This window comes from Asterias amurensis, chromosome 2, assembly GCF_032118995.1.
Source record: "Asterias amurensis chromosome 2, ASM3211899v1".
Classification (NCBI taxonomy): Eukaryota; Metazoa; Echinodermata; class Asteroidea; order Forcipulatida; family Asteriidae; genus Asterias; species Asterias amurensis.
The window spans coordinates 30,606,594-30,620,666 of NC_092649.1; the positions used below are offsets into that span (position 1 = coordinate 30,606,594).

At 35.6% G+C, this 14,073-nt stretch overlaps 1 protein-coding gene across 3 annotated transcripts in view; it reads right to left on the reverse strand.

Moving 5' to 3' along the window:
- LOC139933864 (ATP-binding cassette sub-family C member 9-like) overlaps positions 1 to 14,073 on the reverse strand; it is a 34,761-nt gene that overhangs the window by 5,273 nt on the left and 15,415 nt on the right. For all 3 annotated transcript variants that reach the window (XM_071928104.1, XM_071928102.1, XM_071928103.1), the window contains 14 exons: positions 12,023 to 12,225; positions 11,411 to 11,574; positions 10,727 to 10,796; positions 9,925 to 10,082; positions 9,392 to 9,484; positions 8,142 to 8,244; positions 6,286 to 6,399; positions 5,823 to 5,934; positions 5,021 to 5,148; positions 4,680 to 4,758; positions 3,844 to 3,952; positions 3,118 to 3,221; positions 1,874 to 2,007; positions 1,014 to 1,076 (listed from right to left, as the gene is read on the reverse strand). In XM_071928104.1, coding sequence (XP_071784205.1) covers positions 1,014 to 1,076; positions 1,874 to 2,007; positions 3,118 to 3,221; positions 3,844 to 3,952; positions 4,680 to 4,758; positions 5,021 to 5,148; positions 5,823 to 5,934; positions 6,286 to 6,399; positions 8,142 to 8,244; positions 9,392 to 9,484; positions 9,925 to 10,082; positions 10,727 to 10,796; positions 11,411 to 11,574; positions 12,023 to 12,225 — 1,634 coding nt within the window. The remainder of the gene's footprint in view (positions 1 to 1,013; positions 1,077 to 1,873; positions 2,008 to 3,117; positions 3,222 to 3,843; positions 3,953 to 4,679; positions 4,759 to 5,020; positions 5,149 to 5,822; positions 5,935 to 6,285; positions 6,400 to 8,141; positions 8,245 to 9,391; positions 9,485 to 9,924; positions 10,083 to 10,726; positions 10,797 to 11,410; positions 11,575 to 12,022; positions 12,226 to 14,073) is intronic.

Consider the following 14,073-nt stretch of genomic DNA (forward strand, 5'->3'; position numbering starts at 1 on the left):
AAGACAGTAGGTAATTCACAATGACATATAATTTTACCAGTAAATTAGTAACTGGCCTGGTATGCAAAGGTGGATCTCGCCAAGAACAGAAATATTCAAATATTAGACAAAAATATTCAAATATCACACAGGAATATTCAAATATCAATTAGAAATAATCAAGTATCATTCAGAAATATTCAAATATCATTCAGAAATATTCAAATATCATTCAGAAATATTCAAATATCATTCAGAAATATTCAAATATCAGACAGAAACACTCCAATATTAGACAGAAATATTCAAGTATCAGACAGACATATTCAAATATCATTCAGAAATATTCAAATACCATTTAGAAATATTCAAATATTCAGAAATACTCAAATATCATTCAGAAATATTCAAATATCATTTAGAAATATTCAAATATCAGACAGAAATATTCAAGTTTCAGACAGAAATATTCAAGTTTCAGACAGAAATAATCAAATATCATTCAGAAATATTCAAATATCATTTAGAAATATTCAAATATCATTCAGAAATATTCAAATACCAGACAGAAATAATCAAGTATCAGACAGAAATATTCAAATATCATTCAGAAATATACACACAAGGTTATATTATTAAATTGAAACAAAATAATACAGAAATATTAGCAAGGGAATTCACTCAGCATCATATACCAACAATATAAAAGTTTCCGAGACAGAAAATAGGGTTTGCCCATAACCTCATCATTGACTAGCAAGCAGGACCAGTTGACTTTTCATTTCACTAGTCAGTCAACTTTTGCACTTTCCAATCATTCATACTAATTAGGAATGCTTATCAACACTGAACTAGCCAGCCAGACCACTTGCAGTTTATTTTGACTGATCCTCCAGTGTTCAAATTGCATTTGGCTAGCGGACTTCTGTTAAAGAAAATACCTACCACAATAGGCATATTATGAATACAGATTAAAATTAATACAGATTAAAATGAATATAGATTAAAATGAATACAAATTAGTATGAACTTACAGCGATTGTAAGAACAGTTCTGTTTGCAAAGGCAGTCACCACTACCTTTTGAAGCAGTTTGTCCTGTAAACAAAACCAATACAATTATGATTAAACTCAGAGACATACCAAACACAAGAATTACACTTCAATTAAATCGATTTCTCCCACAGTATTACAAACAAGTACAAGTAATGGGAGAATAACAGACTGAAGCTAAAACAAAGACTATGTATGGGCAAAGTGTGATACTGTGTGTGTGTGGGGGGGGGGGGGCATAAGGTAGCATAGCTGGTAAAGACATGCGTCCAATGTATATTACATTCAAAAATGCACTTGTTTCCATTTTACAATAACGAACAACAATCATTGACAACAAAAATAACAGTTATAAATAAAATACAAGCAAAGAGTTATGTATGACCATTCATAATGACAATGAAAAATTGTACAGTACAATGTAGTATATAGGAGGCTGTTCAAACTAGCCAAGGCTTGTTGAGGTACAGCCTTTGACATAAAACTAAAACAATAAGCAGAGAAACAACATTCAGTACAATGAGCGATAATTATACAACTAACTCCAAAACATTTATGACAAATTTGAAATCAGTTGGAAGAAAGAAACGAAGGGAAGAAAGCTAAAGAGGAGCTTGAAGCTCAAGGGAAGAGAAAGCCAAAATGCAAATAAAGAAACATGTTCAGTGAGATGAGAAGCATTTAAAGAAATAGAAAAGAGTACTAAAACAAGTAGGCTGGTATTCTTATTTGGGTGAGCATAATTTTGTTGTTGGGCCTAATATAGGGCTCAATGCATATGTACAATTTTCTTGTTCTCTTATAAATAATGTCTAAGACACAGTGTCTCCATTTAAACTTACCGTTTCTAGGTCGATTGAGGCAGTGGCTTCATCCATAATGAGGATACGAGACTTCCTGAGGAAGGCACGAGCCAAACAGAATAACTGCCGCTGACCAACGCTGAAATTCTCACCACCTTCAGTCACCAGAGCATCTTTAATAAAAAAAAAAAAAAAAATCAAGTTTAATAATCTTACAAATTTATTAGCTTTATTATAAACCACTTCAAGTTTAATAAATGATGTGTATTCACACCAAAGTTTTCAGGGGTTGATTTCACAAATAGTTAAGACTAGTCTTATCTCGAGTTAGGACGAGTAACTCGTCCTAACTTAGGACTAGCCACACGTTTTGTATATCTCCTAGGACTAGTCATAAGTTAGGACTAGTCCCAACTCTTTGTGAAATCGACCCCTGAAAGGGCTTAAAGCAGTAATTTTAAAACGCATTTGAAGCATCATCATACTTGTTTTGATGGCTGACATAAATAATCACCCGGCTATTCCATTGTGTGGATATTATCCATGTATTTGTTATAGGGAAGGTATAAGTTTGGCAATAAAAACCGTATTAGAAGCCTACAGCATTATGAGAAATATACGACTTTGCTTTTAAGGTTTTGTATTCCTACCAAAGATTTGTCTTCCTGCGTAGACATATTCACTCTGAATTGTTGGCAATATCTCAAAAATACAACCGCCTTTTGACATGAAATGTTAACTTGTTAGTTTTATAGTGTACATCTACATTTAGATTAAAACAGATCCTTAAACTAACTGTTACTTACCCAGCCCACCCTCTAGCTCAATGGAACAGATCCTTAAACTAACTGTTACTTACCCAGTCCACCCTCTAGCTCAATGGAACAGATCCTTAAACTAACTGTTACTTACCCAGCCCACCCTCTAGCTCAATGGAACAGATCCTTAAACTAACTGTTACTTACCCAGCCCACCCTCTAACTCAATGGAACAGATCCTTAAACTAACTGTTACTTACCCAGTCCACCCTCTAGCTCAATGGAACAGATCCTTAAACTAACTGTTACTTACCCAGCCCACCCTCTAGCTCAATGGAACAGATCCTTAAACTAACTGTTACTTACCCAGTCCACCCTCTAGCTCAATGGAACAGATCCTTAAACTAACTGTTACTTACCCAGTCCACCCTCTAGCTCAATGGAACAGATCCTTAAACTAACTGTTACTTACCCAGTCCACCCTCTAGCTCAATGGAACAGATCCTTAAACTAACTGTTACTTACCCAGTCCACCCTCTAGCTCAGCTACTACGTCCTTCAACTGTGCAATCTCAAGAGATTCCCAAAGCTCACGGTCAGATTTCTCCTTCAATGGATCTAAATTCCCTCTGTGAGTTACAAAATGCATACCATCATTACAATGTTGGGTTTTTTATTCCTATCTCCAGTTGAATAAAGAAAAATGGGCTTAACAGGATTTGAGCCAATGACATACAGAGTAACATGAAAGTGCTCTAGCAACAGTTTATGTAGTCCTTATGTTGCCAGTGCTCTATCCACTGAGTTATCTAGCCCTAATGTTGATGGTCTTTCTTTTTTGTCAATATCTTTGTTCAGGGGTGCCAGTCAGAAACCATACAACCTGAACCTGCCATTGAACCAGGGATCACACCAACGACTACAATACAAGAGAATAACTTGTACATGCGGGAGGGCCCTACTATGCCATTGTACACATTGACAAAAATGTGTATGGCAAAATGTGGAGTACTTTGTTAAACTTTCATTAGTTGAACTAAATCATGTATGGCAAATTGTGCACACATCCATAAATAACATTCTCACAACTAAAACCACTTGATAATTACCTCAACAGGTTCTAATTGAACAATTCCACAATCTCAGATCCAATTGTCAATGATTTCCCTCATACTAGTCTAAGGCAACGGTAAGCCACCAACGGTAGTTACTGATGAAATGATTTGGGCACACAAAGCTTACTAGCATTACCTGATAGTTCCAGTAAACAGTACAGGATCCTGTGGGATGATTGACAGCTTGGTTCTCAGAGTTCTTAGAGGTACTGACTTGATATCAATTCCATCAATGAGTATACGACCTACCAGACACAATACAATAAAACAGTTCAATATAATGGCAGACTTTTAAGAAGCTGGCGGCAGCAAAGATAACGGTCCTTTTTTGTGGCCCTGAGCGTGCATGCACATGCTCAGTATTGCTTGCGTAGGTGATCAAGCGTACTACTAGCAAGAACTGTGAACAAAACGCCCATCTAAAAGTCTCCCATTAGGTGAGGTTTGTATTAGTAGTATCATGTGTAAGTTACTTTGAGCAGTGTTAGTTCTGAAAAGAATTGCTGGTTGACAACTCTGGACGACGATCAGAGCATACTGATCGACTCCCAGGATAATTGATGAAGTGCATTGGTGATGAAGAATAATTGCTTTACTCTTACAGCTCTGTGTTATGAGCAAAGGAAAATATCAGATCTTAGATCCAGATCTTAGAAGGTACATTGTAATGATGGCATGTCATCTTTTGGTAACCCCTGGAGTAATAGAATCCAAAGAGCTGTTAGGAACAATATCCTCAGTTTAAAGAAGTAGATCAAAGAGCAGGATTTATTTAATCTGGAGAAAAGTACAGCAGTTTTCCAACCGGACTTTAAACAGTCCGAAATTTCTACTCCACGTGAGAAATGCAAGTCCTGTGAAAAAATCCAGACTATTTGGGTGGTATTTGAACCAACAACATGCATGGTTACAGCAGATGTCTTCACTTCTACACAACTAGTTTGTTCAAATCAATAGGTATAGGTTCATTACCTCCGAATATGTCAATGACTCGAAGCAAAGCAAGAGTAAGTGAAGATTTCCCCGCTCCAGTGCGACCACAAATACCAATCTGCATTTTACAAAAAAACAAAAATCAATATTTAAACACACATATCAATAGAATATAAGGCATAATTGATGTTTGCATGAAGACAAACAGCAAAACACCAAGAGTCAATGCAAGTGACATCAAGAAAATCACAATCAGAGATTATAAAGGCCCCTCGTCTCAGACTTTACAAATACATAATGGAAGTTCTCTTTGCAAAATGAATGAAAATCCATGCCTGAAGTAGGTCCTGATTCTGTCACTGGTTTCTAGACATGCGTACCTTTTCCCCTGCCTTGAGATCCACGGATACTGCGCGTAACACTGGATCAGAGTCTGTCGAATAACGCACAGAAACTCTCTCAAACTGAATCCGCCCATCTTCAGGCCAGTTCGGGGGCGGTTCTCTACCTGGAAGAACAAAAGGGGTGGGAATCATTTATAAGTCTCTGCAGTTGAATATCATTCTTTTAACAACAATGAGAGGTTCAGAATAAGGAATAATAAAACGTGTAAGATCAAGGATGTTATTGGATGTGGAACACACAAAGCTACATTGTGCTGGCACTCCTTGAAAGGGAATGTTCACATCTTCAGCTTCAAATGAATTCACTGAAGAATGGTTACTAGTTATGGTTAATGAGCAGTTTATGTTTAATATATTCGGGAACACACACATCATGAGCAGGATTTGAACCAACACTCCACACTGACTAAAGGCCATCAATTGAGCCGTGGCTTGCTATTGTGTAACTGAGTAGAGTAAGTGTTTCATCGCACTACGGTTTGGAAACGGAGTGGGGGGGGCGTTTGTTTTTCATGATGGTTGGGGGGGGGGGGGAGTAACTGATTTATTAGTTCACAACAACGATTACAATTCAATGAGTGATTTTGATAATGAATGTAATTAGTCAATCTTTAATATAACCAAGAAACTGGTATGAATAGTGCTGCATATTTTCATTGGGAGGGGGTGGGGTCTGCTTTGTGACTTCCGAGTGAGATTCCAGAATGATTGGTGTGAGATAAAGGATGAATTCCAGGTAAAGTGCGTCAGGAACCCATGAAGGATTAAGCTATTTTACCTTCGTATTCCTCATTTTCTACATTGGAATAGAATTTGACTCGCTCCACTGAGTTCATTTGCATCTCGGTATCAGCCACACCTCGTACCAGAAGATTTAAAAATCCTGCAATCTGAAGAACAAGAACAACAAATAATTCAATCATAATTCTTTATTCAATGCTAAAATTAATTCCTTTTTTAATGTCAAATTTAAAGTATATCTATTGTTTGGGGCTTGTTTATGCCTCTGAGAAGGTCCAGGATCGAAAGCTACAGGCATCTACCCTACTCATTTGACATTTTATAAAAGTGATACGACAGTGAACTTTAAACAAATGGCGTCCGAGGTGAAGCAGTGGTTTTTGTTCCACAGAACACCATAAATGTATAGAAAAAAACTAATTCACACTATATTCCCTAACTAGAAGATTGGAAAAGACTATAGTGTTATAATGGCGTCTGTGGATGTGTTGAATACCTACCTGTAGTGAATAAGTGATCGCTAATCCAACTAGACTGGGTTCAAGTCCCAACGTCATCGCACCAATCAGTGTAGTCATACCGGCAACAAAGACAATACTAGTTCCAATTAAATCCTGTTTAGAAATCAACAATAAGTACAATCATGGTACTAATTAAATCCTGTTTAGAAATCAACAATAAGTACAATCATGATACTAATTAAATCCTGTTTAGAAATCAACAATAAGTACAATCATGATACTAATTAAATCCTGTTTAGAAATCAACAATAAGTACAATCATGGTACTAATTAAATCCTGTTTAGAAATCAACAATAAGTACAATCATGGTACCAATTAAATCCTGTTTAGAAATTAACAATAAGTACAATCATGGTACTAATTAAATCCTGTTTAGAAATCAACAATAAGTACAATCATGGTACTAATTAAATCCTGTTTAGAAATCAACAATAAGTACAATCATGGTACTAATTAAATCCTGTTTAGAAATCAACAATAAGTACAATCATGGTACCAATTAAATCCTGTTTAGAAATCAACAATAAGTACAATCATGGTACTAATTAAATCCTGTTTAGAAATCAACAATAAGTACAATCATGGTACTAATTAAATCCTGTTTAGAAATCAACAATAAGTACAATCATGATACTAATTAAATCCTGTTTAGAAATCAACAATAAGTACAATCATGGTACTAATTAAATCCTGTTTAGAAATCAACAATAAGTACAATCATGGTACTAATTAAATCCCGTTTAGAAATCAACAATAAGTACAATCATGGTACTAATTAAATCCTGTTTAGAAATCAACAATAAGTACAATCATGATACCAATTAAATCCTGTTTAGAAATCAACAATAAGTACAATCATGGTACTAATTAAATCCTGTTTAGAAATCAACAATAAGTACAATCATGGTACTAATTAAATCCTGTTTAGAAATCAACAATAAGTACAATCATGATACTAATTAAATCCTGTTTAGAAATCAACAATAAGTACAATCATGGTACTAATTAAATCCTGTTTAGAAATCAACAATAAGTACAATCATGGTACTAATTAAATCCTGTTTAGAAATCAACAATAAGTACAATCATGGTACTAATTAAATCCTGTTTAGAAATCAACAATAAGTACAATCATGGTACTAATTAAATCCTGTTTAGAAATCAACAATAAGTACAATCATGGTACTAATTAAATCCTGTTTAGAAATCAACAATAAGTACAATCATGGTACTAATTAAATCCTGTTTAGAAATCAACAATAAGTAAGTTAGTTTCTATATGAGACATCATACTAGAACCAAAGCCAAGGACACAAATCAGCAGAAATGTTTAAAAATATGTCTTTTTTACTGATGTATTATATCCAATCCCCTAAAAGTTAGCCTCTCTCATCCAAGATGTAAGGAGTTCCAGAAGTGCCACTAATATCATATCAAGATAACCAGATCTCAAGTTTGACTTAAAGCGATAGTTCATCTCTTTTGCCAAATCTCAGAAATTGTTGGGAGGATTTCAAGGGGATAAGGTAAAAATAATATTATTATTATTATTATTATTATTTAGGGGATATATAAATAAACAAGGATTTCAGAGGAATAAGGTACTTCTGTAAAAGAGCAAAATAATGTGTTTATAAATGGGAATTTGTTGAGGATCTGCCACAAAACGGGCATGGTATTCTCAGATTTGTGATCCCTTAATCATTTGACTGACAAAGAAGCATAATTTGGTAGCCTAGTCTAGCCTGGTACCGTAAACTACTTAGCCTAGTAGCCTAAACTTCTCAACACTCTGTCTAACTATGTTCAATTATTAATGTAAAGAGTGTCTTACCAGACGCACACCCAGCCATCGATTAGCAGTTTGTAGATACAGGTAGGCTACTTGATTCGTATTGATCCTCTCAACGATAGTGTTGAAAAATCGCTTCTCACACCTGAAACATACAACAATTTATTATTTGAACTTAGTAATATATCTATTTACATTAGAAGAACCCCTGTGAGCAAAAAATATGCAGTCAAACTAATTTTGCTGACTGAATATTTGTAGAAGGGTGATGATTACAAGTTGGTGTGATGTAACACAGGTGTGAATACAGTGAAATCAATAAATCCATGGTTATAAAATAAACACTGTGCTGGTCAAGTGTTAAAGACAAATATTGAAACATGCCAGATTCATTTCCCTTTGTGCCGCAATTACAAACCTGTAGAAACAAGTGCACTCTGCTAGTGTTAATTGTACATCAATATTTGAGTTTGTAAAGACAATGTCTAGGCCGAGAGAAAATATTGGAGACAGAATAATGTCTGCTAAGATTTAAAGGCAGTGGACACTATTGGTAGTTGTCAAAGAATAGCCTTCATAGTTGGTGTATCTCAACATATACATAAAATAACACACTGGCGAAAATTTAAAATCAATCGGTCATCCAACTTGCGAGATATGAATGAAAAAAAAAAAAACACTTGTCACCTGAAGGTGTGTGCATTTAGATGGTTGATTTCGAGACCTCAAGTTCTAAATCTGAGGTCTCATATTCAAATTCGTGGAAAATTACTTCTTTCTCGGAAGCTATGGCACTTCAGAGGGAGCCGTTTCTCACAATGTTTAACACCATCAACCTCTCCCCATTACTCATCCCCAAGAAAGGTTTTATGCTAATAATTATTTTGAGTAATTACCAATAGTGTCCACTGCCTTTAAGACAATAAAAAGTCAGGTTGGTCATTATTTGAAGAAAGAGTAATTAACTCTCGTCTTTCTGCATGTATGAAAACAAAGACCAAGGATACCAGGGCTTGCATGTGGGGCCCAAATCATCAACACTGCAGGGCATTATTTCATAAAGCCTGTAAGCATAAAATGTGCTATTAAGCACATGAAAATCTTGCTTAGCTGAAACAGGTTACCAGCTAAAAATATCAGCAACATTACAGTGTTGCCACTGGTTCCACGAAGCAATGGTTAAGTGTCTTGTCACAACAGGGGCTCACACCTAAATTCTGCTGATCACAAACACCAGAGTTTGAATTTGATGATAAACACAATAAAGAGAGTAAGAAAGATTCACAACTTACTTGTAAGCACGAATAGTAGTCAGTCCTCCCAAAGTCTCAGAGAAATAAGCAAATATGGGAGATTTGCTTGTATTGTCAAGACGTTGTAACTCCCTGTTTGGGACAAATAAAAGAAAAGGTCATGCCACAATTACAGTTTACATTTTTTTGTTTCTGGCAAGTCGCTCTTCAATTAATTAACAATAAGGTCAAATCCAAATAGGTGGCTACAGCTAAGGCTACAGCTGTTACTAAGGGTGTTGCTAGGGATGTCCTATACTTAAATGTATGATGACACCATCTATGGGTTCGATAGGCCTTTTTGAAATCAAGGTTTCTTCAGATCTGGCTCTGTCGGAGAACAGTCCAAGCAGTGTATCAAAAAGGGCCTTGCACCAGGATAGCTGCACTCAGAGATTACAGTGTAGTTGTTACTTCATCAATACACAGACAAATACACAGACAGGAAAGTACAAAGTATACAGTGCAAGCACACATATATGAATAAAAGTTTCTTCATGACTTGAGACAACTTGCAGACTTATCTTTCTTACCTTGATGATGTAAGGAAGTACCTCTGGAGGAATACGTAGGCAATAGCAATCGGGATAAAGAACAGGATAAAATAAGGCATGACAATGGTGTTCACAATCACTGCAGAAATACATGTCATGAAGCTACTCAGTGTAGTGTTGAATGTCTGTGCCAGTTTCTGTAGGAACAATGTATAACAATATTAGTAAACGAGCAAAAAAAATTGTATAAAATTACGGTGGCAGCTGAGGTATCGTCAGTAGTGCTATGTCATTTTGTTATACCATTAAAAGCAAGTTTGAGTGTGCACCGTGGTTAACTAAATGTTGACTATTTTGACTCGAACCCAGGCCAACCATCAGTTGACTACTTTTGTGTTCAATGACTGTTCAATGCTAAAATGTGTAAAGCACAGAGGGGAACAAGTGACACTATAGGGAAAACGCGGAAGGCAAAGGAGTGTTGAACACCATGGTATCAATGGTTGACTAGGCTTTCAAATGAGTTGTTCAAATGAGTGTGTCAACGGGCGCATGTACGTTGGTGGTCAGTGGCCAGTCACGGGGCGACTAAATGTTGGCACTCTAACTGGCTCTATTAGAATGACGTAAACCCAAGCAAAGAAGTCTAGTAGTCAGGTCCTTTGTTGAATTATTGGAATTGGAACTCATGATCATTATGGCACACAAGCAACAAGACAAAATGGCAGCTTGTCAAGGTCTTTGACAGAGCTGGTTCTGAAGATCTATAGATTTTGTTTTTATTATTTGACATGATATGCCATTCTCCTTACACTCGTTTATAAAACACTTTATTCCTTACCGAGTCGATCAAATTTGTGTCAGTGGCGAATCGGTTCAGAATCCTTCCAACAGGGGTAGTGTCAAAAAACCTAGAGAAGAAACAATTGAAAATGAAATAACTATCTCTGATCCATATACAGTGGTATGTAAATAGATGTAGTCATTAGTGTGTGTTATTTAATAGGGAACTCTTATTGTCATCTATGAGTAAGTTAACCCAGTGTGGAGTATTGGCAGTGTGTACACGTCATACACATGTGTAGAACAAAAAGCAACTTGGTCCGATGAAGACACGAAGATGCCACTGTGGTCTAGAGGTCTTGTTCCAAATTCACTGCGTAAACAAAGTAGGAATGTGGTTCAGTGGTTAGACTGAACGACTTGTAATCACAAAGTTGTGAGTTCAAATCCTACCAAGCTAACCGCTGATTTCACAATGACTAGAATAAGTATTGTCGTCTAGTTAATGAATCACAATTTCTTGATTTGTGCAATTCATAATGATCATCGTTAAACCAATGTTTGTCTGAGAGAGATTGGCTGTTGCCAGCTTGGTGTTTCTATCCCCTTGTGGGAGTTTGCCGAGTTCTCTTGACAGGAATGTCATCTTAACCAACAAAGTTGTCTATGTAACCACAATGTGGTTAAAAAGAAATTTAATTTTTTGTAAAGAGCAGTGCCCGGTACTTGGCATCAAGGTTACCTGAGAGGAGCCTTGATGATGTTTCTGAGCATCTTTTGATGTATAGCCCTAGCTGCTACTAAGGAAGCTGCTATCAAGGTAGCCGAGGAGAGAAGACGTAGTAACAGAGAAGTTCCAGATATACCAGCATAACCTCCAATATACATCTCATTGGTCCGCATACTCTACAACAAAATATTAAAGTGTATTGGTCAGTATTAATTTCAATTTGTATAGACTCTCAATCTCATGGCTGACACAGAAAAGTTCGTCAGCGCCTACTATAGGCAGAGTACATCCCAAGATTAATGTCACTGGATGTCCTGCTCAACCCCTTGAGATTTAGAGACTAGCATTTAAGACAGGAGAAAATGGGAAAGATTGTGTCCGCCTGCTATGAGCAGACTGATTATGATGATAATAGGCTACCAAAATACCGTGGAAGCGTGCGAGTGTACGCGCCATTCACAATTCTCAACCAAAGATAAAGCCTCCTTTCACATCCGCGTTGTTTGAGCCTGTGGCGTCATCAAACATGTAAATGCAAATTTTCAAATAAACAAAGAAATGCAGTCCAAAATACCACAATAGACCCCTTGCCATCTGGCCACAATCTATGTTGAGTAGGTTTACCTCATTGTTCAATCCAGCTTCAGACCACGCTGAGAGCCAGAAGTTGTTGCCAATGTTGACTCCTGATAAAACCAGTACACTAAGGAGTGTAACTAGAGACAGTAGCCATCCAACATTCTGGAAGTAATAGGTGTAGACACCCATAGATATAGAACCTCTCTCCATCTCTTCTTTCTCAATGAGAGAACCAACTTCCTTCTCTCCTGTAAAAGAAAATATCACAGGCATGGTATTATACTAGCTGCCCTTTAATAACAATACCTGGTCTACATATAAGCCTAGACGATATGATGATAATATCATCACGATACGATATTGAAGACAATTTTGCCACTATCGATGTTGGTTTTGAAATTATTGAAATATCGTTACAGAAACCATTTTTTTTTTTTTTAGACGATATATTCCATGATACCTTATTTTAAAACCACCTTTACTTCTTTTCCCAAATATGATTTAATTGCATCATAACCAGTGATGTAAAACACAAAAATGTAACTGTTCTGTTTCATGGAATATGGATGTTAATTAAGCGATTTTTATATCAGCGGTTTGTATCAAATTTATTTAATTTACAGTCATGTTTTTTCCTTCTTTTACAACAGTCATGTTTTGTTTGTCTTCATCTTTGTGGTAAACTGTTTTCAGTGTGCGATTGAGCCATTGTTGTCGTTTTCAATAGGATAGACTTTCAATTTTTCAAAAATCTTCATGAAATATATCGTCATATCGGCGATAACCCGACGATTTATCACCAGTCAAAATGTTAGATATCGTTCAGGGTTATATACATTCATGGCTTAATAAAAACATTCAGCTTGGTTGCCAAAGGCAAAATTACATTGAATTTACAGAAATGAAAACAATTTTATTTACACAAATTAAAACAAGGAAATTATAGATGGAGTAAATTTGGGTTTAAAAAAATGAACATTCAAATACACACAAGCAGACAACAAGTCTAAGTGTGAAAAATAAAGTTGACTGGAAAATGTTAAGGAAAACTTTTCGTATGGCGCCACCACTTTTTTTTTTTTCCATTCGATATGAAATAATATTGTACTATTCTAATAAAAGTAATAGTATCTAATTTACCATCATCTTCCTATACTGTGCAGAAAACCTCATCTGGAGTATACTCGCACATTTTACCTCAATGAGATATCCCTTTTTGTCAAAATGGATAACTTTCCGTATGGCGCCACCACTTTTTCACTTATTTTTTACAAAAAGGGATACCTCAATGAGGTAAATAAGATACTATATTATTTCATATCGAATGAAAAAGTGGTGGTGCCATACGGAAACTTTTCCGCAAAAATTAGTGAAGAAAAAGTGGTAGCACCCATACATAGTCCATTCGTAAGTTATTCAACAACAAAACTGTGTAAGTAAGCAGAGAATGCTGCTGCATACCCCCCTTTAATATTGTAAAACCAAATGCTTAAATTCATTAATCAATTAGTCAGTATGTGTGAACTAAATATGATGCATTATGAGTTATACACAGTACATGGGCCTTACATTTACAAAACGAACTTTTATTTTAATTTTAACACAAAGTTTAAATATTATTTTTTCCCATTATTACATCTAAATTCATGCCACATTTGCAAAGAAAACTGAAGCCAAGTTTTGCTATAACATCCCAGAAATAACATATCAGCTTTTTCACATGTTTGGAAATGTTTAAGTGTAAAAAAAGAACAAACTATTACCGTTTTCTTAGTCAGCTGCAGTGATGCCATTTTGTTTGGAGATAAAGTGAACTTATGTGAATAGCGCCCTCTATAGTTAGTTTTGCATTACATCCTATGAAAATGAAGAATGTCCCCAAAGTTGGACTTTTCAGTCATTATTAAACAGATTAGCTTTACCAGCAAATTTTAATATTCTAAAAATTACTAAAGAAAAAATAATCAAAGGACTTTCATTGGCAAAATGTATAAAAGAAATGACTCCCCAAAACGGCAGAGCTAGATGTGCATTTTGCAGAGGTTCTATTTGCAGAGGCTGAAATTATAAACAATTTTTTATATTTGGGACAAACA